The 27702-nt window shown below is 49.9% G+C and overlaps 1 protein-coding gene across 1 annotated transcript in view; it reads right to left on the bottom strand.

The window, feature by feature from the left end:
- PTPN14 (protein tyrosine phosphatase non-receptor type 14) overlaps nt 1-26762 on the bottom strand; it is a gene marked incomplete at both ends in the record, with an annotated part of 71256 nt that extends 44494 nt beyond the window's left edge. The window contains 2 exons of the mRNA XM_084245495.1: nt 17041-17210; nt 26589-26762. Of these exons, the coding sequence (XP_084101621.1) occupies nt 17041-17210; nt 26589-26762 (344 nt within the window). The remainder of the gene's footprint in view (nt 1-17040; nt 17211-26588) is intronic.
- Between the last annotated feature and the right edge of the window lie 940 nt (nt 26763-27702).

The raw sequence follows: 27702 nt of genomic DNA, 5'->3' as shown, positions 1-27702 counted from the left end.
ATGCCACTGGGCCCACGGACCATCTCCAAGCCCATCCTGCCAAGGAGCAAGTGACAAGCCAGCCGGGTACAGCAGCACTGGGGTTCTCCATGTGACGAGAGTGGCGGGCGGGGGGAGGGGGGGCGGCCCTGCATGTGGCTCCCACCTTCACAGAGCAGAGTGCACTGGCTGTCAGCGGCCTTTGGTGGATGGTCTCTGGATTCAAAGACCCCAGTGTGCTGTGTGAACACCACAGCTCTATCCAATCCTCTCTCCAGCACCTCCGTCATCAAAACTATGATTCCCCCACCCCCCAGACTCTGACCCCCAGTGAGATTTCATTAAGTCTGATTTTACACTCTGGCTGCTGTTTACTTATTGACTGATCTAAATTTTAACTATTTTAATAACTGAGCTTTAGGGCTTCAAACCTGCCACCTACCCCACATTCTTTTAGTCACTGAGTGAACATTTTCTCATTTCTGAGTTGAGAAATGTGAGTAGTGAAAGAGTAACCCACAGGAAAAGAACATTTAAAAAACACTGGCCAAAAATTTACACATAAGTTGGATGTCATGTTCACTAGAAATAACAAAATAGCTATTGCTGCCTGGAGATGAGAAATACAGAAGGTACTGAGGACACCTGGACTCTGCTGGCGACCTTCCCTTCCCCAGCAGGGCCGACTGCCCACTGCCCCACGTGCTCTCTGGCGAAGGACCCATCACTCCCAGCCACAGCCTTTCACTGTCACAGAATTATACATTTCAAATGAGGACAGGCTTCCCCATCTCTGCTGGGTCGATAAGTAACTCAAAGGCAGGGACCAGCTTTTTTTCTTCTTACTTATTTTTGCATAGAACTGGGGTGCAGGCCAGAGGTATAGAGATGGAAGGATTCACCAGAGACACAGTGGGGAGCAGAACAGGCAGATCCACTGAAATCCACTGCTGAGGGGAGCAGCAGGGAGACAGAAGAGGTCTGCTGCGCCATGTGGGTCAGCTCCCTGGCCGGGGATTGAACTCAGGCCATGGTGGTGATAGCACTGTGACTTAACCCTTAGGCCCCCAGGGAGGTCCAGGGACCAGCTTTCTTTAATGATTTACAGACTCTAGATATGTAACTAGGCAAAAAGCACTATGATCACTGACTGACTCAGAAACCCAGTGGGTAAAAAGAATGGTTTTTTGGAAGTTAGCCACCCACATGGTTGGCATAAAACAATACTGGACTCGGGAGCCAAATAAAAAACCAAAATCACCTAAACTCCAGGCATTGCCTAATACAAAGCCACCACATTGGAATCACTTCATTGCAACCTACGAGTTTCCACAGCATGTTGAAACTTTAACATGTTACTGATCGGGCATTTGTTTAGTCATGGGGCTCAATTTTTGCCTCCTTTGGCTATTTTTAAAGCTTGTCTTGTTCATTTTCGCCCTTCCTTCCCCCCTGCCCCCATCCAGCACTCAGTAGGTCTTCACTTTACATTGATATTTGGGTGACAGCCGCACCCAAACTTTCAGTGAAATCTAGTAAATATAAACTGGCTGAAAGAACCTTGACGTTGTTCCTATGGGACTCTGAAAGAAGTAATAAAAATATACCACACGTCGATCAAAAGCTTGGAAGACTTCCTCTCTCCACAACTGGAATTTCAATCAATTTCTCTAGCTGTTAAGAAACCAGAAGGTTCATATATCAGCACTGACAGTGTTTTCCATTTGTGGAGCTGTTTTCCAAGAGCGGTGAAGTGTCATTGTCATTTCATAGTCATGACAACCCTCCAGGACAGTCACTTACTGGGGACAAAAGGAAGTGGTGGCTCAGGATGGGGCGGCTGGGCAGGGCCTCTGGTCCCACAGTCCAGCGCCCCTTCATTACATGCGCCCAAGCAGTGCAGCCTGTGGTTTCTATAGATCTGAAGCATAAATCTCAAAGGAGAGATTAGAAGGAAGGAAAAAAAGAAAAAAACTACAGAAAGTTGTAAACACATTACAACATGAATGCACTGACCATCTACTGAATTTTTACTGCTGGAAATGAATTCTTTCCCACAGTCTTCAAAAGCAGCCAAGGATATCAGGAGCGGCAACCTCTGCCAAAGATGAAATGCCAGTCCAGCAAGCATCTCACTGGCCAAGCATCCAGCATCTTCTTAGCTTGTGATTTTTGCCAAAAGTGTGTTTGATATTTTCAGGCTAGAAATATCTCTGGACAATTCTTCCTTTCAAACTCCTTCTGGACACTAAGATTAAAGGGTGAGACAATGCATTTGCTGAATGCCATTTTAAGATAATTTTAGATGCCTTCTGCCTTTGCAGTTTCAGCTTCAAAGTCTGCAGGGCAGTCTGCAGCCCCCACAGCCAACGTTCAGCGCCCAGACAAGGAAGGGGGACCCAGAGACCCAGACCCCCACAGGAAATGCCTCATTTCTTCCTCGTCATGGAAAAGCCTGCACATTCCTCCTTTTCATTCTAAGGTTAAGAGTCTGATCTACTACTCCATTAAAAACCAGCACTAGGAAGACATCACCTGTCTCCTCAGGAACCAAGAACTCAAGGATATAACCCAAGAAGGTGCCAGTTGTGGGCAGTTGTCCCGCCCAGGACACACCCCTTGGGCCTTGGGTCACGCTGGCAAGACAGGGCTATCAGGATTTATTTACCTCTGCAGCAGTTTTATTTAAAAATTAAACCAATCTGGACCCAATTTACTTGAGATGTACAAGTAGGTACATACGACCATCTACCCTTACAAGATTGCGCTAGCGCCTGCCTCAGGCTAGAGCTGCAGGGCCCAGACGCCCTGGAGGGTCATGGAGCCTGTTCTCTATGGGGAGACAAGCCATAATTAAGCAAACAGTTGGTGGAGATCAAACCAGATGAGCCGGATGGAGAGGAACAAGGTGGGAAGAGGTTGAGAGAGGCATCTGGAAAGGGGAGCTCTGAGCAGAGCCGTGAAAGAACAGGCTCTTAGATGGATATTTGGGGGAGGATGCTCCAGCTCCCTGCAAAGAGCAAAGGCTTCAGGGAGGCACATGATGGGTCAAGAACAAGCAGGAGGCCATGCTGTAGCCGGTGCAAGCGAGACGACGCTGGAGATCACAGGCTTCCAGCACAAAACACAAGGGTTTTGTGCATATACTGGGGATGCTCTGATGGTGAGAGCAGGTCCGACTGCTGTGTAGACAGACCCACGGGAGGGGGAGAGACACAGGAGGCCATGGTAGGGGCAAAGGATGCAGCCCAGCTCCACAAGTGTTCGCAAGGTCCTGGATATGGGTGTACAAGAAGGAATTCAAGGGTGACATGGAGATCTCTGGCCCAAGGAGCTAAAATGACTCTTCAGATAAAGACCCCTCCGTTTTGGAAAATTCACAGATGGTCCTTACACAAACAAATTTAGGGAAAAATGGATTTAATAAAATGTAACTGGATTATTTTTCACTAAAACCTACAAGTTCATCAAACCCATCAGTCAAGTTTTGGCCTCATCTGTTTTCTGAATGTGCACAGGGGAGAGGTCTTGGCTGTAGTGATAGATTAGCTCTTTTTTCCATGAACTTCTTTCTATTCCTTGTTCCCTGAATCCTCTGCTTCATATTTCTGTAAAAGAACTAACTTTTCAGGGTAAGGTTCACAGACACTATTGCCTATGAATCTTGAATTCGGATCAAGAGTGACCGAGACACACATAGAGCAAGCACAGAGGAGTAGAAGGACGCGTGGCAGGAGCCGGGGCTTCAGGATTGGCTGAAGCTCCAAGAACCCCAAGTCACGGGTACTGCCTATCTGATCCCCAACTAGAAAAGTCCCGTGCTCTCAAAAACAACAGCATTGACACATTTCATTGACACTCAAAATGGTCTCAACAGTCAGGGAGTCCTCAAATAAAATAGTCAGGACCCCAAGGAGTTTGTAGGTAAGAGCACCCCCTCCAAGCCCTCAGCCTGCCCCAGGGGTCCAGCTCTGCAAGTCTTACGTCCCCTCCCAGTTTCCAGAATCCACCCTGAGTCTCTAACACCAATGCACCAACATGAGACATCAACCACACAGAAAGGATGCCCGGTACCACCGCCTTCCTCTGAACCAAACTGAAATAAGTGTTAAGAATAACATGTGACACCAAGTAAAAGGAGAATTTTGATGCGGGAAGTCAGGAGGGAGACAAGAAACCGCATTTTTAAGGAAAGCCACTCACAATTCTGATGCACATGGGGCAAGGGGTGCATATCCTTAAAGGATGAGGTACCCTGATTTCTGGGTTTAGCTCTTTTTTTAATCATCATCACTCACCAAGAGTCCACTCTCTCCTCCTTAGTGGTCTTCCACTGGACTCTGTTTATCTTCTGCAGACTGCACCCTCTTCAAGTTACAAGTAGGGCAAGATTGGCATCAGGTCAGCAGGCCCTCCTGCCACAGCCAACCTGGCTTCATGGCCCCAGCAGCCCTAGACCATCTGTGAAGCTGCCGGGCCAGCCCACCTGATCCTGATCCCTCCACCAGCCTGACCTCCTCGGGCAGTCCTCCTGCCCACCTGGGCTGCCAGGCTGGAGGAAGCAGGGCCAGGAATCTCCTAGGGAAACATATGCCTGGCAGAGCAATAAAGTTTTGTGGAATTGTTGTTTGCAACCCAGCACTGGGAAGAGCTGAAAGAGTGGGGGAATTTGAACACATCTGCGATACCATCAAATCTGTTGTCTTTTGAGTTATTTTGACTCCTGGAACGCATGAGTCAGTGCATCTTCCACTAAAGTTGCATAGATGGTGATATGGTCTTTGCTCAGCTACATTCCGAGCCCAGGGACACAGTGAGGGCTCCCTTTGGCAAGGTGAACTACATTTCCCAGGGTGCACCTGGGCAGGAACACATCTACCTGGTGATGGATCACTGACCTGCACAGCCGACGAGGGATACGGTGACTTCTCACTTCCTTCTACTCTCTTATTTAACTTAAGACCAAATGCTAATTGAATACCTACTATGTGCTAACCACAATGAGAGGGGCTTTTTGGGTCCATCTTCACAGCAGCAATGCTGGTATCTCCTGGTTCATGAACACACACCCTGTTAACACCTTGGGCACGTTTAAGAACCTGACCAAGAAATACCTGGGATCTCGGTCTCCTGACTCCAAGTCTGTGCACTACAATAGCAGGGTTTTATTTTATTTTTGAGCTACGTTTTCTTTCCAGCTGCTTTTTTCCTTGAGGATTAGACAATTCTAATTTCTGCTGATGGCATCAACTGCTCCAAAGTGACAGCCCAGTCCTGGCAGGTACCTAACACACACCCAAACGTCACCAATCTACTCACAGTGGGCAGTTACTTGAAAGGTGAGGCACGCTGACCCCTGCACTTTACAGGTTTCTGGCTGTGGCACCTCTCCCTTCTCCGAAACATGTGGGTTGGCCCGCAACATGCGTCTAGCACTGTTTCCTCACCACCATCATCAATTAAAGCATCCAGTGTCTGACTTGCATTTAGTCCATTTAGTTCAACCTGACGTGGAAGTTGCTGGGCTCTGGCTGGATAACAGGAGTGCACATGAAGCCAGCGGGCAGCCTCGGCTCTCCCAGGCGGCAAGCACAGGACGGGCTGCCTCGAAGCCGAGCGTGTGGCCCCTCCTCCCCACTCCCATGTGGATGGTTATTTAACGGTCACACCTGCTCGCACATCACCTGCCGACTTTCTACTGCCTACGTCCACGTGGGCTTCCTCTCCACGGGAGCCCTGCCATCTGGAAGCTCAGCCCCTTACTGCGCCTCGGGCTGCCCATCGCTGATAAAAATGCTAAATATCCATCTCAGTCCCCATCTCTACTAATGCTCACTATTGAAATGATTCCATTCACAGAAGGGGCTGTTGTCTCTTTGGTTCTTCCGTCTGAACTACTTCCTTCCCTTTGATGGACCTCAGCCCAACCAGCTCCATCCATATCACTGGGCGGAAGCAGGGAGCAGGGCAGTGGGCCTGGGAGGGCCTGGAAAGGCCTGGAAATCCTGCCCCGCCCCACTGTAGGCTCGGGGTGCCTCCACCCTGGGCATCGGGGTCGGGCCAGCTTTTCTCACCACGCAGTCCTGTGACCGGGGACCTCACCCCTTTATCTCTGAGTTTCATTGGTTAAACAGCCTCTGGCATCTGGCATTTTATGTTTAGATGATAACTGTGATTCTGGTAAAGCTTAATCTGTCTCGAACTATACTTTCTCAAACAGGTGATGAGTAAGACACGGTGATATTTTTGGCTGATGGGACAGTCTCACCTCTGTGATGCCTGGAGCCTTGCACAGGCAATGAAAGGTGAGGCAGATAGTGAAGGCAATTAAGGAAATCTGGAGATCTGGGGTCCCATCTCCACAGCAGAAACCACCACACCCTAGAGTGATTTACATGGAGACCCAGTGGCCAAGTAGAACTTCAGGTTAGTGGTCCACTCCTGTCCCGCTGGCCCATTGGGGCATCCCTCACAAGGGGCTGAAGCCTTTGGGGGCTGTGCGCTGACTGGCCTAGAGCCAAGGGGGTCAGGCTGAGTGAGCCACAGCTGAGGAGCAGGTCAAGCTATAGGGAAGGGGCAGGATCAGCAGTCACAACGTAATGGCCTAGAGCACTGGGCTGCCCTGGAAGGAGCATCACCCAGAGGACTGGACACCAAAGGGGAGATCACTGACTGCAGCACCTGCCTGCCCGGGAGGCATGACAATTAGCACTCAAGTAAGGTCCAGGGAGGACGTGACCCACCTGGAGACCAGGCTCTGCCCTGCCTGCCAGCTCAGAACCGCTGGCTCCACAGGTGCACTGGATCCCTCGCTGAGCCTTCAGGAGGAGCCAGCTTCCCTGATGCCCTGGGGAGCTGGGGGCACAGGGCCAGGTGACTCCAGCACAGTCAAGTGGAAGATTCTACTTACTCAGCCTCATTCACTATTGGTAGGAATGAAATAGGTGCAACCTCTATGGAAAATGATATGGAAAACCCTAAAAATGGAAATGCAGCATGTTCCAGCCATACCACACTTGGATAGTTATCCCAAGAATGTGAGACACTAAGACAAGAAGATGTATGCAACATTATCCACAAAGTCAGTCATGGACCCACGACAACTCCTGGAGAGGAGGCCTTGCCTTTTGCAACCACACGAATGGAACTTGAGGTGAAGGGACATGGTGTGAAGCTAAAGTGCAAGACACCTATGGGGTGGCTATCACACAGGAGGAACACAGATGCCAAAGCAAGCAGCCAGCCGGAGGGCACCTGTGACCCTCACCCTGCGAGCCGGGCGGCCCTGGGGGGCAGGGAGGCAGCTGGAGCGACGGCAGGGGGTCAGCTGGCAGGGGCCCCCAGAACCTCAGCAGCAGGGAGTGAAGCGTGTGCCCATACTGAAAAGTGAAAATGCTCTGGAGGTTCTGTAGCTTTGTCAATGAATGGTAAACCAATAAAAACCGTTAAAAATTCCATTTATTTGACAGATGAAGTTTCTGCTTATTAGTCACAAAACTTCTACCAGGCAAAAACCCCACAATCCTATCTCAGAGCAAAATCCTGGGACCCACTCACAGCCATGAGGTTTCTGAGGACGCTGCTGCCATTAAATCACATCTGGTGGTGGGATCAAACCACATCCTCCCACAGGCCCTTGTCAGACTAACGCCCTCGGCTGGGGCGGCTCAGACTCCGGTTGGATCACACAAGAGCCACAGCGTGAAACACGCAGGGGCCCTGTGCGCCCCAGAGGCTCCCGCAGCTCAGGCTTGGGGGACTGTGGGACGTGCCATGCAGGGTACCTGTCACCTCCTCTTCCTCTCCACCCCCTCACTCAGGACACCCCAATTTCAGGCCCAGGCCTGAGGATCCCGGATAAAGGGAGAGCAGAGAATTCAAAGCACCTACTCCCTGGGCCTCCCTGCCCCCAAGCCCTTCCAAAACACACTTTTGAAATAAACACCCCAATCCCAAACCCACCCGTTAATGATACACCCACAAATCCCAAGAATCCTTTATGAGGAAATGATGACCTTAAAAAAAAAATCCTCGCAGCACAGCTGGCAGGCCTCAACACGACGGCTCCTGGTTGTTTTCCCACTCCCTGCTCCTCAGCCGAAGGTAAACACCGCCGTGTGGGATGGCCATGTACGACTCAGCTTCTGGAAAACTAGAATATTCTGAAAGCTTCACCCACACTCTATTACTAACCTTTATACTCCGTGGGCTGGATACAGAATGTCTCAGTCTCCAGCCACAAGGACTGATAAAGAAGCCCCTGGGATCAAGACTGAGCAAATGAACCAACCAACAAGCCTCTCTCTGCAGTCACGGAACCCGCCAGATGAGTGGTCCTGAGTGAGCAATGGTGGCACAGCAGTACCTGTTTTTGATCTGCCTTTGAGAAAGTCAGAAGATGCCACCAGGGCCTCCCTGGTGGCACAAAGGGTTCAGATGCAACCAATGAAGCTATCCCGCAGCCACTGCAGCACAAGTTAGATCCCGGCCAGGGAGCTACCCACATGGCGCAGATATCTCCTGTCTCCCCGCTGCTCCCTTCAGCAGTGGATTTCAGTAGATCTGCCTGTTCTGCTTCCCACTCTCTCTGGTGAATCCTCTCACCACCACCCACCCACCCACCCCCACACCTCTGGCGTACAGACCAGTTCTTGTATGTATAAATAAATAAAGCTTAAAAAAAATGCCACCAAATGCTAGGACACATGCTGGCCAGACACCGAGACCGTGTCAACACCCACAGGCTGACACACGGCAAGTTGTACCAGGTCCCTGACACCACTTGTCCCCTGCACTGTACCCCCTGCACCAAGCCCCTGTGCCATGTCCCCTGAGCCATGTCCCCTTACTTTTTCCTATAAACTGTACTTTAAGGACATCTCGCTTCATGGACAGCGTCCGATACACTAAGGACTCCAACACAAAGGCTCGTATGACTGATGTGTCCGATTGACTTACTTTTGAAATTCTGATTTTTCCCTTCATTTATTGGGCACCTACAGTGAATACTAACATCATGCGATGTTACTAAAGAACACTGATTTATTTTGCTATTGTCCTCTTCCCCTAAAGGGGAGAGAATAGGAAAGAAACACCTAGAGTAGGGTTAAATTCACTTTATTGGTCTACCCTTCATTGTGCCAGTGAGCTCCCTGCACCACTTATTACCCCTCTGGGTGGAGGACAGAAAGCAAGTCTCTGCATCTGGAAGATTCGAACATCGAAGTCAGCAAGAGTCCTCCTGATTTAATGAAGAACAGTTGACTCCACAGTCATCTTCACAGTTGAGCGCAAGGAAATCCTAGTTGAACATATAGATGCACCTAAGGTTCATCCATCCAGTTTCCTGGAGAAAATTAAATCAATTTCCTAACATCTCCGAAGACCCTGAAGGGTTTTCCAGTGAGTCAGGGCTGGAGGTAGCCAGCGCTGCATTTCTTTCTATTTTCAGACTTGCAGGTGGTGAAAAGTGTTTTGTTCCCCTGCAGGTTTTTCCTTACTCTTCCTTCTGGCTCACACCCATCCCAGTAGAGTCAGATCCACACAGAGTTCAGAGTGGACCACACGGGGCCAGAGAACAAATGGGGGAGGCCACAGAGGTGAGGGAGAAGCTGTCCTGAGACCACGGTTCAGCCCTTGAATTTGACCAAGGTCCTGGACACCTGTCTGCCACATTCTGTCTGGTCTCCAGCCACCCTCCTCTCCATCTGCACCACTGGGGCAACAAGTGAGATGAAATTCCAACATCAGTGGCTTCTTGAACTATCTAAACAGCTCTGAATCGTCATCCCCAGAGAGAACAGGCTCCAGTTCCACAGTGCACGTGGGGGCGGGAAGTGATGGGGGACAGGTGTCTCTCAGCAGCTGCATCACCCAGGGATCCCCACTGCATTGAGTCAGCCTTGAACGGAGACCCTGTTTCTCAGCCTGCAGATGAGCTTTAAACAGCCATGAAAATGACATTTCAAAATAATAAAGATCTGGAGGAATGAAACAAAGGAAGTAAGGAAGCAGAAACAGCAGTGTAATTAATTAGAGCTTTAAAAGAGAGGCTGGGGCAGGGGGAGGGACTGCATGGTGAATCACACGGTAATGTGGACCCGCACTGCCTCCACTAAGTAAATAAAATAGGAAAGAACATAAAACAGAAAATAGGGGGCCTCCCCGGTGGCGCAGCAGGTTAAGTACCGCGCTGTGGAGCTGTCCACAGCCTCTGCAACACCGGTTCGATTCCCCGCCGTCCAGGGAGAAACCCACATGGCATGGCAGACCTCTCCTGTCTCGCCCGCTGATCCCCTCAGCAGTGTCTTCAGTCTGCCTGTTCTGCCCGCTGCTCTGTCTCTGGTGAATTCTCTCACCCTCCTGCGCCTCTGGTCTATACCCTAGCTTTTGTATAAACAAACATTTTAAAAAAAAAAAAAACCACAGAAAATAAAAGCGTGGGAGCCTGGTCTGCAGAGGACAGCAGGCACGTGGAGGCGGGCAGCCACATCCAGGTAGGGAAGGAGAGAGAACACACGAGCATCTGTGCCCCTAGAACTGCAGCCTGAAGTCCTGAGCCCAAGAAGGAACTCACACCCCACAAGGCCCTCCAGGGACACCCACTTATCCGACTGGCTTTGCCTTCGGATGCCATCAGCCCCAAGACAGAACTGAGAGCGCCCCATTACCATTATGACCTGATTCTCCCATTACTCACAGACACCTAAGGAAATGCACCAGCCCTCTTTATGGCCTACAGGTCCAGATGCCCACAAGGGCACTTATCCTCTGTCAGCAGAGTAATCCCAGGTGCTGTTCTTCCAAGACAGGTGCCGCCTGGCCGAGGACATGCCCCCTGCCGGCTCCTAAGGCCTTCGGGTAATGGTTGACCTTACCAGGCAGTTTCACTTTGAAGACTAGAATGATGTCCAGAGGACACTATTTTAGAGGGGCCAAAATGTTCCCTAAGAACAGGGAGATCACTGAGGCCAAAAAGCTCAGAAAGTTCCAGCAGGCCCCAGATGGAGGACACCTGGAATGGGCACCAGAGACACAGGGGTTCAGATGCAGTACAGAGGCCAAGACTGCCTGTGATGATGGAGGCCCTGGGCTGGCCAAAGCGGGGGTTTCAATGTTCTGCTCCCAGAGGAGATCACCTCCAGGAGGGCGGGCAGCCCCTCCAGTGTGGACAGGCGGCCACAGTGTGGGATGGTCACCTGACCTCATGAGGCCCACCAGCAGCTCCTCTGAACGTGCAGACAGACCCTTCCCAAGGAGGAACGCCAAAACAAACGTTTTGGTGAAAAGCATGCGCCAGAATTTAAAATCTGAGAACCCAAGCATGTAGTCAGCAACTCCATCTCTGAAGCCTCCATGCACACTTCCAAAACAGCTTTTTCGTTTCTTAATTGATTAAACGTTTTGATTTTCTTACATGGTTGTCCACTTTTATACAGTATTTGATTTCTCCCCCCGGTGTAGTCCCCATAAATCTCTTACCACGGCACCTGTGAACCATCACCATGTCCCATGTGCTCTTCCCTCCCCTGTTTTGACCCCTCACTCTCCCGCTCCCCTGCTGTAGGCCTCAGAGCTATAGTCTGCCTGCGAGGTTTGTCTTCCCCCCTGCCTTTGTTCCATTTCCCTATATTCCCCCCGTAAGTGAAACCATCTGATATTTTTCGTTCTCTTTCTGACTTATTTCACTGAGCATCATCCCTTCCAGCTCTATCCATGTTGCTGCGAATGGCACGAGTTTATCTTCTTTGATCAACTGAGTAGTATTCCACTGTGTGTGTGTATAGACCATAACTGCTTGGTCCAGTCATCTGTTTGGGACCATTTAGGCTGTTCCCGTATCTTGGTCATTGTAGACAGTGTTGCAGTAAACATAGGGGTACAGGTTTCCTTGGGTAGATTCCTAGGAGTGGAATCGCTGGGTTTTTTAAGATTTATTTATTTATACATACAAGAGCTGGGGTACAGGCTAGAGATGTGAGGGGTGAGAGGATTCACCAGAGACAGAGTGGGGAACAGAATAGGCAGGTTGAATAAAATACACAGCTGAGGGGAGCAGTGGGTGAGACAGGAGAGGTCTGCTGGGTCCCTGGCCAGCCAGGGATCAAACTCGTGCTGCAGAGGTCACGGACAGCTTCACAGAGCTGTGCCTAACCCCTTGTACCACCAGGGAGGCCCAAATCGCTGGGTCATATGGTAGATCATTTTTAGTGTTCTGAGAGTCCCCACACAGCTTTCCACAGTGGTTGGACCAGTTTGCACTCCCACCAGCAGGGTAAACAGGTTCCTTTTTCTCCACACCCTCGCCAGCATTTGTTGTTGCAGTTTTTTTGATACGGGCCATTGTCACTGGTGTGAGGTGGGATCTCATTGTGGTTTTGCTTTGCATTTCCCTGATTATAAGTGACATTGAGCATTTTTCCATATAACTATTGGCCATTTGCATTTCCTCTTTTAAAAAGTGTCATTATAGCTCTACTGCCCATTTTTTGACTGGGTTGTTTGTTTTCGTTGAGCTGTGCGAATGTGGTCTATACACACAATAGAATACTGCTGAGCAATCAAAAAGACAAACTCATGCCATCTGAGGCAACACGGTGGAGCTGGAAGGGATCATGCTCAGTGAAATAAATGAGAAGGATGCATGGTGTACAAATATTTTCTCCCAGCCTATGGGTGTCTCTTCGTTTTACGTACTGTCTCTCTTGCTGTACAGAAGCTCTTTAGTTTGATGTATTCCCAGCGTTTTATCTTTTCCTTCATTTCCTTTGCTTCTGAGGGTGAGTCTTCAGAGTCCCCTGTTTCTGAGGTGTGTGTCATGAAGTGTGGGGCCTATGTTTTCTTCCATGTATTTCATGGTTTCAGGTCTTTTACATTCAAGTCTTTTATCCATTTTGAGTTGGCTTTTGTGTGTGGTGTGAGGTAGTGGTCTAGTTTCATTCTTTTGCATGTAGTGGTCCAGTTTTCCCAGCACCATTTATTTTTTTTTAAGATTTATTTATTTATGCAAGAACTGGGGTGTAGGCCAGAGGTGTGGGGGGGGTCAGAGGAGTCACCAGAGACAGAGTGGGGAGCAGAACAGGCGGATCCATTGAAATCCACTGCTGAGGGGAGTAACAGGGAGACAGGAGAGGTCTGCTGTGCCCTGTGGGTAGCTCCCAGGCCGGGGATCAGACTCAGGCCGCAGTGGCTGCAGATAGCTTAACAGTGCTGAGACTTAACCCCCTGCATCACCAGGGAGGCCCTCCCAGCACCATTTATTCAAGAGACTTTCCTTAAAAATGGCCTTTGCTTTCAAAGCCTTCTCCTGAGTACTGGAGGGCCTTCCTGGGAAGGTGAAACCTTCCCCAGATGTGAACTCACAGCAGGGGCCTGGGCCAGCAGCACTCTGGCCTCCCCTGATGCTGGGAAGTACCTTCTATTTGACCAAGAATTCCTCACCTCTCACAAGACACTTTTTTTTTTCTGTGCCCAGAAAAATCTGAAAACCATGTGTTTATAATGAGCCGGTTGCTATGCGAATCATTACAACACATCACAAACACCCTTGCTTTGAGTTGGGGGAGGTCAGGAGGGGGGTGGGGGGGGGACACACAGAGGCCCTCTATGGGACAGCAGAGCTGCAGGAAAAGGCTGGGAAACAAAAGCCAAATGAAAGAAGTGATGGTGGTCTCATCCCCTGGTGGCCTTTAGCCAGAGGAAGAGAAGTAACATTGGGAAGCTCCAGGGAATGGGTCACGTGGTCTGGAGCGGGTAGGGCAGACTGGCATAGTTCCTTCCACGCTGTGGGCTCAGGCTCAGCCCCACTTGCCTGCTCACGTCTCCGGCTCACCATCTTGCATATTCTGTAGCGTGTGGGGCCTCCGGAAACGCTGTTCTTTTATCTTTGCCTTTGATGACCACCTAAGGGTGAGCCTGAAGCACCCCTCTTCATGGTAGATTCTTTTATATGAAGACCAGCTCTTCAAAACTCAAATCCAGGAGATGCAAAGAGAAGCAGTGAGTCACAGTAGATGTCAGAAAGCACAACACCTCGGGCATCCCCTGGTGGCGCAGGCAGTTGAGTGCAGCACTGTGAGGCTGTCTGCAGCCTCTGCAGTGCAGGTTCAATCCTGGCCAGTCGGCGAGAATCCTACATGGCGCGGCAGACCTCTCCTGTCTCACCCACTGCTCCCCTCAGCAGTGTATTTCACTCAGTCTGCTTGTTCTGTTCCCCGCTTTTTCTCTGGTGAATCATCTCACCCTCCCATGAGTCTGACCTGTATCCTGGTTCTTGTATGTATGAATAAATAAATACTTAAAGAAAAAAAAGCACAATGCCTCAATATCCTAATATAAAACACCTGCATTTGATCACTTTGATAAAGCCAATGGATCACCTTACTCAACAGTTTGCACTCAACACCAAGCCTTTCTGCTGTGCTCAGGAAACTATGAACCTGCAAGTTTTCAAAGGTGGGATCACCTAGAGGTAAGAAATGAACACACGCCTTCTACATGGATCTTTCACTCTCCCCATGTGCTATTACACATGGGTTCACCCCCTCACCCCCAAGTGGAGTATTAATTCCCAACTTTTTGTCCTTATCCAGAAGGAAAAAGGAGAAATAGCTGGTACCACAAATGCCCGAGAACCTCCTTTACACCCGTCTTGCAGGAGTCAAACGCTGCCACCATGTGCCCAGGGCACAGCCCAGGTGGCTGCAGGCACCAGCTGAGCGTTTGAGCACAGACGGTGCCTCCTCTGACATGCAGCCCACAATGGAAGACAGATTCTCACTCTAATCTGTGTCGTGTCTCACTCTGTGGGGCACCACAGAGATGGACTGTGCGCTGTCAGACACGGAAAGCCCACGTGCGCCGGCCATGACAAGTGTGTCTCCACTTGGGATGCCTGTCACTGGGGTAACACGGAACCTGGCTGAGTCACCATGGCGAGATGAGCGGGGCCGGCTGTGGGGTGGTTCCTCCAGGGCCCACCGCCCCTGTGCTCCTCCTCAGCCCTACAGCTGCGGGGCAGTTCCCACTTTCCCTTCCCACCCCAGGTGACTGAAGACCTCCCAGGAAGCCCCCGACTCTCCCAGGGGACATCAGCCACCTTCACTTTGGGCTTAGCTTGGCTCGTCCACTGGTCTCTAACTCCAGAACCAGTGATCGGGAGCAAGCCAGGCCTCCTTTCCACGCCAATGCACGTGCCCACGACCTGCGGGTGCCAACAGACTCACACCAGGTCTTTGTGGTCGGCCTCTTCCCAAGTATTTCAAGCCCTTTTTCTTTTCTTTTACCGCTATACCCTCTATTATTATTCCTTCCCTGATTTGTGACACTCTTTTCTCTCTTTTCTTTCGCCAGCTTGATTTTTTTTTTTTTTTTTGCGTACAACTGGTGTGCGGGCCAGAGGTGTGGGGAGTAAGAGGATTTCCCAGAGACAGAGCAGGGAGCAGAACAGGCGGATCTACTGAAATCCACTGCTGAGGGGAGCAGCGGGGAGACAGGAGAGGTCTGCTGCACCATGTGGGTCAGCTCCCTGGCTGGGGAGCCAACTCAGGCCATGGCAGTGACAGCAAGGAGAATTAGCCCCTAGGCCACTAGGGAGGCACCAGTTTGAGTCTTTGACTTACTATGATACCCCTTGTCTTATTCCAGTTTTAGGACCCGCTGGGGCAACACAAATTCATTCCTACAGTGCTGAACGAACACACACACACACACACACACACACACACACAACCCCCCCACCTCCTAACTTCCAGGTTTTACCTGAAATCTACACACTTTAGTTTCCACTTTAAATGTCTCTCAGGGGCCTCCCTGCTGGAGCAAGGGGTTAAGTCTCAGCACTATCAAGCCACTGCAGCACGAGTTCAATCCCCAGCCAGGGAGATACCCACAAGGCACAGCAAACCTCTCCTGTCTCCCCGCTGCTCCCCTCAGTAGTGCATTTCAGTGGATCTACCTGCTCTGCTCCCCACTCTGTCTCTGGTGAATCCACTCACCACCACCCTACTGCCCCGCACCTTGGCCTACACCACAGTTCTTGTATGCATAAATAAATCTTTAAAAAAAATAAAATGTCTTTCAAGCTTCAAACTATTTTCTTGGTTAGTTTTTCTAATCAAATTACAACAGTTGTCATGTTGGAAAACACTTCAATCCACCTCATTCATTTCCACAAACCAAGCTAATGGAGGGGGAAAAATTTTAAGACAATGGAAAGAAGTCCTTCCAGCCTCAGGCTCAATCACCCTCACCCCCAAAACCTCTTCCTCTATTTAGGTTTTGAGATTTAAACACTTTTGGTTTCAGCTTATACATGCAAATATATACAGTCTAATAATGCAGCCATAAGTTTATTTACCTGGAAAATGAAAAACTCTAGAGAGTTTGAGGTCAACTTCACTGATTTGCAAGTCTTGATGAATCAGAACCCCTAAGGAAATTGCTTTTTGTCACCAGCAGCTTCCCCACCCCACCCTAGACATTCTGAAGAGTTCCACGGCCGGGCAGCCCTGGAACCTGCATTCCCAATAAACACTCTGGTGACAGCCACACAGCAGACCCTGGTCCCAGCGACACCCGCCCACGCGGGGGTCTCCTCTCCATACCCATCCGGTCATCCACTCTGCACCTGCCAGCCTGCCAGGCCCATGTCAACATGACTTTAGTGAAAGTGTGTTCTCGCACTGAGCCAACTCCTTGAACTCCGCTTATTACTGGCCCTAAGTTTGTGCCCCAAGCCTAACAGAACCCCCTCCCCACAGACAAGCCTTCAAATGCCCAAAGCTACTGCACCCTCTCAAGTCTTCTTTCTCTGAGCCTGAACAGCCCTTTGCTCCATACAGCACGTTTCTAACCCTTTACTCATGCAATAGCAGACCTTCTGGCCCAAGCCCTCAGTTGGGGCTCGTCAACACACTTTACACAGGGTCACTCACACCCTCGAAGCTGGCCCTTCGGACACTCTCACACACACTCACACACACACACCCCGCCCACCAGACCAACTCTTCTATTTCCTCTGAAGCCCCACAGCCGCCACCCTCCAAGGAACCAGGCACCTACCTGGTGGCTTCTTGCTGAAGCCAGGACACATTTGGAACATAGAACATGACTCCAAAGAAAAGCAGAGGCTCATTAGCGAATTTGTCCAGATGTTTCTTCAGCGGTTTCTCCAGCTCCACCCATCTTGCCTGCTGGCTCTTGCTGAGAAACCAAAGGCCAAAGTAGTGTGTCTAGAAGAAAGAGCACAATAGGGTCAGCTCCTGTCCCCAGGACAACCTACACAGAACACAGACACCACTGCCCCTGCGTCCTGGCGCCCGGCTACCCGAGGATCGCCATCCCTGACGAAAGTTGGGACAGGTGGGGAGAAGTCACGTACCCCATGCGGACTGCCACCCAGACCGCAGAGGCCCATCCATACCCGCTGCCCCTCCATCCACACAAGACAGCCTCCAACGCAAGAGGGGCCACACAGCGTGGGGCAGAGCCGACTACCGCAGGTGGCGAGCTTTCCCGGCAGCCTGCCCACACAGCATGGAGCAGCTGGCAAAGGAGCCCCCACACCTGCTGCAAAGCCACTGATGACTTAGCGCCTCGACAGAGCCTCCTGCCAAACCACGCCTTGTGGCGGCACCCACCTGGGGCCGGAGTGTAATGGAAAATGGATTCGCTCACTTTGAGCTCAGCAAAGCACTTGAAACCACATCAGCCTCTACCACTTCATTATACATGAACTGCAGCAAATCTCCCCCATTCCAGGCTTGGAGAGAGGAAGGACCCCCCTCGGCACAGCTGCCACAGGGGGCCCTGGTGGCTGTTCTTGGCAGATTACAGTGGGATTTGATAAATGAAAGTTAGATTTTCACCCTTGGACTCAAAACCTCACCAGTTTAGTTTTGAACATGCTAAATGATTAAAACAGGTACTTTTATGCCGCCAATCCTGTCTTTATATTAATTCATGCTAGGATTTCAGGATTAGCACAACAATCACCAAAAAACAGATCACTGCTTTTGAAGCATCTTTTCACATTTCAATTACAGTCTAGGATGGCTTACAGCACACCTGGAAATCTGCCTTCAAAAGCATGTCTTCATGACGATGTGTCATTTCCAAAGGCGTTCAATCTGCGGCTGCATCCCCACCCAGCTGGCCAGCCCTGTGGTGGTGACTACATCAGTCCCCGCCATGACCCCCCAAATCCCTAGTAAGTTTTCTCTCTGACTTGGTGAGAAAACCAGACATGCTCTTGCCAACGTCAAATTACAGACCCAGATTTTCCAAAGGATGTTCCTGAAGGGCTGTGCTCGCAGGTGGGGGCCACGATGAGACAGCTTTCCTCCGTGCTGCTCTAAAGGGCACGTTCATGGCAGAAAGCCATGTGATTCTCAAGCACAAAACACCAGCAGAGCCAAGGCCATTTCCATCCATTCAGACAATCTTGCTGAGTGAGTGCTGACCCACTGCTAATTCCCCAGTATCACGAGCCCATTTGTGCTTTCACGGTGACTGATGATCAGAGGTCTGAAATGTGGCCCAAGAGAAGGCAGTGAGGTCAGTCAATCTCCCAACTTTTGTACTCACTGTTTCCTCCTCCCTCTCCTCTTCCTCATCATCACCACCACCATCATCCTCACCACCACCATCCTCACCACCATCATCCTCACCACCACCATCATCACCATCACTACCACCACCACCATCATCCTCATCACCACCATCCTCCTCACCACCACCATCACCATCCTCCTCACCACCACCATCATCCTCACCACCATCACTGTCACCCTCACCACCACCATCACCACCATCATCCTCACCACCACCATCCTCACCACCACCATCATCCTCACCACCACCATCACCACCACCCTCAGTGCAGGTAAGCGAAAGCAGGCAAGTATCAACAATTCTTTCTATCAGTACTACTGAGTCATAGAATTAGAAAACATAAAATTAGGGGCCCCCTGGTGGTGCAGATGGTTGAGTGCAGTGCTGTGAAGCTGTCCGCACCCTCTGCAGTACAGGTTTGATCCCGGCCCGTCAGGGAAGATACCCACACGGCATGGCAGACCTCTCCTATCTCACCCTCTGCTCCCCTCAGCAGAGTATTTCATCAGTCTGCCTGTTCTGTTCCCCGCTCTGTCTCTGGTGAATCCTCTCACCCTCCCACATCTCTGGCCTGTATCCTGGTTCTTGTACTAATGAATACATAAATTTAAAAAAAAAAAAAAAGAAACCATAAAATTAGAACCATAAAATTAGAAATAAATGAGCACAAACCCACGAGTGTTTGGCATGATTTACTCTCGTAGCTAAAAGCTGTCTTCACTGGGGGACCAAACCTCACTCAGATCAAGACATTTACTCAAATGCACAACATTCAGGTCATAAAGGGGCCTTGGTAAGTGGACATTCCATCTCCCAATTTGAAAAAAATTCCATTTTTACTGATCTTACCTTTATCTATAAGGCTGGTATTTACTTCCTATCTACCTCACCCTTAAACCAGACAGGTTATTTTCTCATCGAAAAGACACCCAAAGAAAACATTCCATGACGTATCCGTGCATGCACACCCTGGAGGAGAGGAGCAGGTACGGGACACCATGGTCAGGCCCCAGCCTGCGCCGTAATTCACACAGCAGAGCTCCAAGTGATGAAAGGAGCCATTCTAAGGGAAAAACCTAGCTCATGCAGATTTTTTTTTTTTTTGTTCCAGTAACATGCTTCCTTTGGAAGCATCTTCCAGAGGACAGAGGGTGTTTTGGGGCAACTTGCCATGCAGTTACCCAATAATTACATGACTACTCAAGAAATGGAGCTTCCAGGGCAGGGCAGAATTGGGGGCAGTCGGTGAGACAGAGTACATGGTTTCTCCCAACTCAGAGTCAGATCAGAATTTCAGAATTGTGTCATTCAGCTGCCAGGTGGGAAGGAATGAATTCACCTGACCCCAACCCCCATCGCTTTGTGATGCTCCGTCCACAGTACCCTTCTCAGCCCTCATCCTCCCTCCAGCTACATCCCGACTTGAGGATTCAGCAGGGGAGAAAGAGCCCGTCCCCAGGTTCTGACCCTGCTCTATCCAGGCTAGTGCCGCAGCCCAAGTTTATTCCACCCTGTCTATGCAGCAGCTGCAGAAAACAGACTAGGGATTGAACCTGTCTCTCAACTAACAGGCATGCATTATGCACCCCTGTGCTAACCCAGGACCCTTTACCCCAGACCTGTGGAGACCCCACCAGGCTGTTTATCCTCACTTACAATTTAAATTCCAGTGGAATTCTGGAATCTTAGCCTCGTGCTACATACTGCCAAGGACGTGGGGGCTGGGGGCGGGCAGTAGATGATTGCAAACAGAAGTCACCGCCTCCACTAGCAAAGACCCCTGTGCTGGTGAGCCAAAGCCTGGCTTTACTGGCTTATCTCTGAGGCTCCAAACCTGAGCCAGGTCAGCTCATGCCCAGGACACCTCTGGGGGCAGTAGAAACCCCGCCCATTTCTCTAGTCTTCCTGAAGACGTAGCTCTGGTGTCCTGAGCTCAGGAGCAACCTCACACAGTGATGAGAAAGGAAGGCAGAGGGCAGGTTCCAGGGAGAGAAGCACAACTCCGAATCAACAGGCAGACCAGCAGTGAGAAACAGCACAGAGAACGTATTTTCATAAATAGCTTCTGGGCTGCTTTGGTTTGGAGGTTTGAATTTTAATCAGTCGTGTTAGTGCGTGCAGGCCTGGAAAAGCATGCCCACTTCTTCAGTGGCAGGTTGGGGTATGGATTCTTTAGTGTCAAAGTCAGTTGAAAAGGCTCAGAGGGATAAAGGCCTTTAAGAACAGCCTTGGGCATCCTGCAATCATCGGTCCATTTCTTTGTAGCTAAGGGGCTACACGTGTCCCAGCCCCCTGCATTGGCTTAGGAGGCAAGGGCTTTCCAGGGTCTGCTTTTCTGGTTTCATGAGAGAGGGCACAGCTTTCTTGCTGTTTGTAAGCATTAGGTGCTGTCAGGCAATTATTAGGAATTAAATCGACGATCTTATCTCAAGTATTTTGAAGACTTAACCATCTAGAAGCGAATGTTTAAAACATCTTGCACAAACTAACAGACAGCCTCTCTGTAAAGGGCAGGAAGAACACGGTGCAGGTTTTCTAATATCCAGCAGGACGGGTAAAGGAGGAGTCAGAGTCCTCAGTGGTTTTTGCAGGTCTTTTATTGGGATTTACCCGGTACACAGCAGGCAAGGGTGCTGGGGGGCCGGGAGGCTGGCAGCCCTTCCAGCCCCCAGCAAATCCTCACTCTATCTGGGCTCTCTGGTGATCTCTGCTTCTGCTTCTCAGGTTCTACTGGTGTCCCCATGACGCCGCCCTTAAAAACCCAGTCTTAACCCAGGTGAATCCCATCTACCTAGGCCCACACCCCATTCCAGGTGCCCGCCAGCAGGCATGCATTCAGGACTGCAAGGATCCATCATCTAGCCTGATGGCGGGAGGGCAAAAAAGCCTGACATTTTTTCTTTACCCTACAGTCCACCCCCTCAGGGTTTTCTGCCATATAGTCTTCATATATACAATTTTCTTGGCAAACATAATGCAGCCATGGGCCACAAAAGCAAATACATCACAATGTAACAACAAAATACAACAGAACACAAATAAGTCCAGGCAGGGCCCCAACCTAATGGCAAAAGACAATTATTGGTACCAGCAGATGAGCCACCAAATCTGCTGCCGAAAGCACTGCTCATATGAGGGAGGGGAACCTCTCACGGCATCTACTGTAACACACCAGGAGCCGTCAGGCTTTCTGGCCTTCTCTGGCTGTGGTCTCAGCCACTAGCCACACACCGCATCCACCCCCAGGATGCACTCACTCTGGGATTGGCAATTCTATTCTACTGTTGGGGGTAATCGCCAACCCTTAGGGTTTCTGTCTGCTGTCGCTCCAACACTCGGCTTTCATAGCCACCAATGTGACACGCAGACCCCTGCACTCAGGCCAACCCACTGCACAAGCACATGGGTCAGGGATCCAGACTCTACATGCGACCTCTCTTGGGTCCTCTCTTTGGCTTGGGCTCCACCCCAAGCCACGTTCCCCACCTGTCCCCCAAGGACAGGTTCCTCAGCTCCTCACCCTCACTGGGGAACGAGCAGGGCATCACCCACAGGTGATTTTAAGAGACTCACTGGTCTTCAGCATACTTAGGCTGCTTAACAGCCATTCAGGGCTTCCCAAACTTAGCATCAGTACCAGCTTTTGCCTTCTCAGTTGGCTTTTCTCCTCTGCCTAGCTGCTGGACATACTCAGGCTGCTTTTGGCCATCAAGGCCCACTGGCCACCCCCAGATTCTCAAAAAAAATATAACCTGCCAAGGTCCTCCACCTTCTGGCGGGATTGTCAGTCCAAGTCCAGAAGCCCAAGTCTGTTGGCCTCTCCCTGCATCAGCACTGGCGAGCTCCGAATCGTGGACCCTCTTCGCCGATGATTCTTGCTGCCTCAGGGGTCATTGGCTGGTCCTCTCAGGCATCTCCTTCACGCGAGATCTAGTCCTGCAGTTACCAGACCTTGTCCCTCTCCTGTGCCGCCATGACGCCTCCAGCGTTGTCACAGCCAAACAGTCTGTTACTCCTTAGTCCCTCCAAGTCTTTGGAGGGGTCCATACCTGTCTGCATGGATCATCTTGCCAACTTACGCCAATTGTAAAGGCAGGACAGGACACTGAGCAGGTTTTCTATGATCCAGCAGAATGGGTAAAGGAGGAGTCAGAGTCCTCAGTGGTTTTTGCAGGTCTTTTATTGGGATTTACCCGGTACATAACAGGCAAGGGTGCTGGGGGGCCAGGAGGCTGGCAGTCCTCCCAGCCCCCAGCAAATCCTCACTCTATCTGGGCTCTCTGCTTCTGCTTCTCTGCTTCTCTCTTGGCTTCTCTTTCAGCTTTTCCTCGGCTTTTACTGGCGTCCCCATGACGCCGCCCTTAAAAATCCAGTCTTAACCCAGGTGACTCCCATCTACCTATGCCCACACCCTCTTCCAGGTGTCCGCCATCAGGCATGCATTCAGGACTGCAAGGATCCATCATCTATCCTGATGGCGGGAGGGCAGAAAAGCCTGACATTTTTCCTTTACCCTACACTCTCTCACCAGTGCTTCAGCTGCCAGACTGTCAGAGGTGGCCACGAAGGGCCAGAGCCACACAAGCTCGAAAGTCCCACTGAGGTAGGGGAAGAGGCAAGGGGGAACTCTCCGGGCTGGTGAAGCGCTGCCACATCACAGGCCAGGGTTTGATGCAAACAGCAGCTCCGGCAGGTCTGGATTTCTAGAACAAACGAGTGCACCACCTTCACTTCCTGGTCAATCTCTTCATAAAAGCACAGGAAAAGGGAGATTATCTCACCTCAATCTGTCTGTGCCATAGACGCTGGGCCACAGCACACTGCTCACTAAGCCAACAAGATTTCACATCCTACTCTCTCTAAAGACAAGAGGCAAGCAAAGACCAGAAATTCCCCAGTATTCTACCCTTCAATTGCTTTGTAATCAGCGTTGACTATTTTAATCTCCTCTGCAAATACAAACAAATGTGGATGTAGTTAAGCAGGCTATAAAGCCGTGAATTCCACTGTTATCTGAAAGAACCAGAAAAAGGTGCACTCATTAATGCTCCCATGAACACACACCAGTTACCAATCCCAAAAAGATTAGCATAAAATCAAACATAGAAAATGTCTTAAGTAAGTCAGCTTTTCTTTGATAATGAAAAATGCATGTTAAGATTCTGTATCTTTTTTATAAACTCTAGTTATTGTGAAAATAGCAAAAGGGAGGACGTTTCCACCGCAGATAGCAGCTCTGGGTAAATTAGCTTTGAGTAAAGATGGAAATATAAACTGGCAAAAGAAAAAAGGGTAGTTTAGGGGATAACCACCCACCCTATGAAATGGTTATGGGATTTATTTTTAGGTAACTGTAAAAACCAAAACTCACACTCTCACCTTAGGCTCAAGAGTTCTCAAATTCACCGTTCTCAGGAGAGTTTGTTTTCCAAATAAAACACCAGTTGTCAGTCTTGGAAGAGCTCAGCCAGGAACAGCAATCGCGTAGCTTTGTCAGAATATTGCTGTCGCCTTTATTCATTTTTTTTTTTTTGGTAGAACATTTAAGCACTTTTTTTAATTTAAATTTTATTTTTATATTCCCCATACAACTACAACCCCCTTATTTTGACCCCAAGCCCTCCTTTCCCCCACCCCCACCACCTATAGAGTGTCTCTGGTTCATAGTTGTTTGTTGATTTTGATATTTTCTTTCTTATAGTTATTCTTTTTCCTGGTCCCTTATTTAAGTTTTCTAGATTCCTGCTATGAGTGAGACCATCTGGTATTTTTTCTTTACCAAAGGACACAGAAACATCAATTCCAAAGAGCACCTGCACCCCTATGTTTATAGCAGCACTATTTACAATAGCTAAGCTTTGGAAACAACCCAAATGCCCAAAAATAGATGACTGGATCAAGAAGATGTGGTACATATACACCATGGAATATTACTCAGCATTCAAAAAAGATAAACACATGCAATTTGCAGCAACATGGATGGAGCTGGAAGGGATCATGCTCAGTGAAATAAACCAGAAAGAAAAAGAAAAATATTCATTCTTTTTAAATAAAAGGAGGATCAAAATGATCTCTAAAGGAGAACGAATGATGTAAAAAATATATAAATTAAAAATAGAAATTAAAAAATCAGGAACATACAAAAAAGTTCTAAGGTAATCCCACCATACTTTGTATTTTTTTTAAAGATTTATTTATGTATTTATACAAGAACCGGGGTACAGGCCAGATGCACGGGAGGGTGAGAGGATTCACCAGAGACAGAGCGGGGAACAGAACAGGCAGACTGACAAAATACACTGCTGAGGGAGCAGCAGGCAAGACAAGAGACGTCTGCCGCGCCAAGTGGGACCCTCGCTGGCTGGCCAGGATAGAATCAGCGCTGCAGAGGCTGCGGACAGCTTCACAGCGCTGTGCTTGATCAACCGCCTGCACCACCAGGGGAGGCCCCATACTTTGCATTTTATTGGAATTCTTTACAGACATTATTATTGATAACTTGGCCCCCACAGCTACACTTAAAAGGCACACAAAAGTCAAATTAATTTTAATAAACTACTTAAAATAAGATATTCAAGTTACTGTGCTTTCCGGATATAACCAATATACAAGTGAGTAAGGAGCTATTTTAACTCTTTACAGTAAGTCCTCAATCTGACACATGCGGAACACCATCCTGTCCTGTGGCTCACAGAAGCACCACCCATCTCAGGTCACGTGAGCTGCACTACCAGTGCCAACAATCTCCGTGGCCAGTGACCACGGACTGGACAACACAACCTCCAATCAATAATGACCATCTAAGCGCGGAGAAGCCCTGCTACTCTGGCTCAGTGTAACCCAGACTCCGTAATTATAGCTGCCTAAAGTGGAGCATGTGGACTATGAAAGGGGAAGAGCCTGGCCTCTGGAAAGGCTGCAGGTGAGTCTAGATAACCTACAGGCGTCCAGGCAGAAACCTGCCAGGCGGTGGCAGAGTCCGAGGCGTCTCTGTGCCCCAGCAGCCCAGATGCCATGGGCACTGAGAACACATGCTTGTATGTGTGCTTGTCACAGAGTCACTCCCTGGAATGTCTAAGGCCAGAGGATGCAGAGCTCTAAGGCCAGAGGATGCAGACATGCACAGAAGGACACACACGAGGGGCCTCTTCTCTAGAGGGGAGCGCGAATGTCTTCAGCTGGACCTGGGTATGCTCATAGCCCCACAGCAGACACAGACAGCAAGGCCAATGAAGAGTCTTCTGAGCAACCAAGCAACAGCCTCTCACTAGCCCCCCAGCCTCAACGGCCTGCTCTGCTCTCCCAAAACTCTACTTCTCCTTCTTGCTCCTCTCCAAGGAGGAATACACAGAAGTAAGCAAATAAGAATAAAAGCAGCTGGGAGTACCCCCTTGGGCCGTGCATGGGAGTTCACTGCTGGGCGGTGGGAAACGCTAACTACCAGCTTCCCATTAGCTAATTTAGAGAGAAAATGGGGCAGAGACTCTAATTTCCATCTCTCTCCCCTCAAAACCAAAGGGCGGGGCCTCCCCGGTGGAACAGCGGTTAAGCGCTGGGTTGCGAAGCTGCCCGCAGCCTCTACAGCACGGGTTCGATCCCCGGCTGCTCCCCGGCCACCAGAGGAGGGTCCCACATGGCGCACAGACCTCTCCTGCCGCCTGCTGCTCCCCTCAGCAGTGTACTTCGGTCCTTCTGCCCACTCTGCTCCCTGCTCTGGCTCTGGTGAATTCTCGCACCCTCCTGCGCTTCTCACTGTACCCAGTGCATGTATAAATAATAAATAAATAAACCTTAAGAAAAAAACAAACCACAAAGGGCGGCCCCAGTCCAAGCCGGCTCAGGTGAGGTCCTGCCCCTCCCTCAGGGCAGAGGGCGGGGGCCACCGTCCATCAAGCTTGGAGGAGCAAGATCAAGCAAACAGGATTCTTGGAACACAAGTCAGGGCCAAAAGTGGGGGCAAAGAGACAGTGCTCCATAAGCCATCCGTGTGCATTTACCTCCCGCAGCTCCAGCCTCTGGGCGACCGCCTCCAGGCACTCCTGCCCCGTGCTCTCCACAGAGAGTGTGCACTCGATGACGTTGCTGTCCAGCAGGCGGATGCGGGTGACGAAGCAGTTCTTGCTCAGGACATTGTAACGCCGGGTCCGGCGGAGCTTCAGGCCAAAAGGCATGGTGCTGGGGCCTTGGGACGCCGCGCCCCTCTCCTAGTGCCCTGCTCCCCAAGCTGGCCTCAGCAAGGCCGTGACGGGGTGACGACACGACCACTCGCACTCCTCCAGGGGCAGAAGTCAACATCCATGCCCACGGTGGTGCCCTGTGGGATCACTGCAAGAGAAAGTGGGGCAAGATCATTTGCAAGGTCACTGGCTGCAAGGGAAGCTGTGGATGGGGCACTGTGGACATGCAGATGCCACAGCCTGCAGCCCCGTGGCCCATGTGTCTGGGTGGAGTCCACGTACTTTCCCCTTCTCTTTCCAGGGTCAAACAATAAAATCCACTTGACAGGTGGAAAGTTGAGGTCCAGAGAAACCCACAGAACTCATCCAGAGCCAATGCAAGGCCAGAGTGCTGACGGATGGCCACGCAGCTCAGGTCACGTTTTGCTCTGTAAGACCCCGTCTGCTGGAAGTGTAGGAGCAGAATCTCAATGCTTACCATTTTAACTGTGAAATAAATTCTCATTTCAACATCATTGGTTGTTAATGGGGTAGATTCTACGGTCCTTGCTTTACAGATAGAAAAATCACGGCTCAAGGATTCAAGGGACCCACTCATCCTGGACTGAAAGTTCTTATTCCTCCTCACTCTGTGACACGGTCTCTCTCCTCCAAGGCCATTATTTACTTTTATTTCTATGTTTATTTATATTACTTAATTATCTTATCACTTTGGAATGGATACAGTTTGGAAGGAATCACATTTAACATTGTCAGCAACTCTCTACTTTCTAAAAAGACTTTTAAATAGATGAATCCACTAAGGCACTAAAATCACAACTCCTCTGTTCTTTTTGCACCAAATACTTGCATTAGATGTGGTGCCGTCATCTCATTCTTTCACAGAATGCTTGGTGCAAAAGCCTTGAAACCAAGTTACAGTAATTTAACTTAT

The sequence above is a fragment of the Talpa europaea genome (genome assembly GCF_964194135.1).
Source record: "Talpa europaea genome assembly, chromosome: 10".
Lineage (NCBI taxonomy): Eukaryota > Metazoa > Chordata > Mammalia > Eulipotyphla > Talpidae > Talpa > Talpa europaea.
The sequence above is the reverse complement of the archived record's forward strand: the minus strand, read 5'-3'. Positions and strand labels throughout refer to the sequence as shown.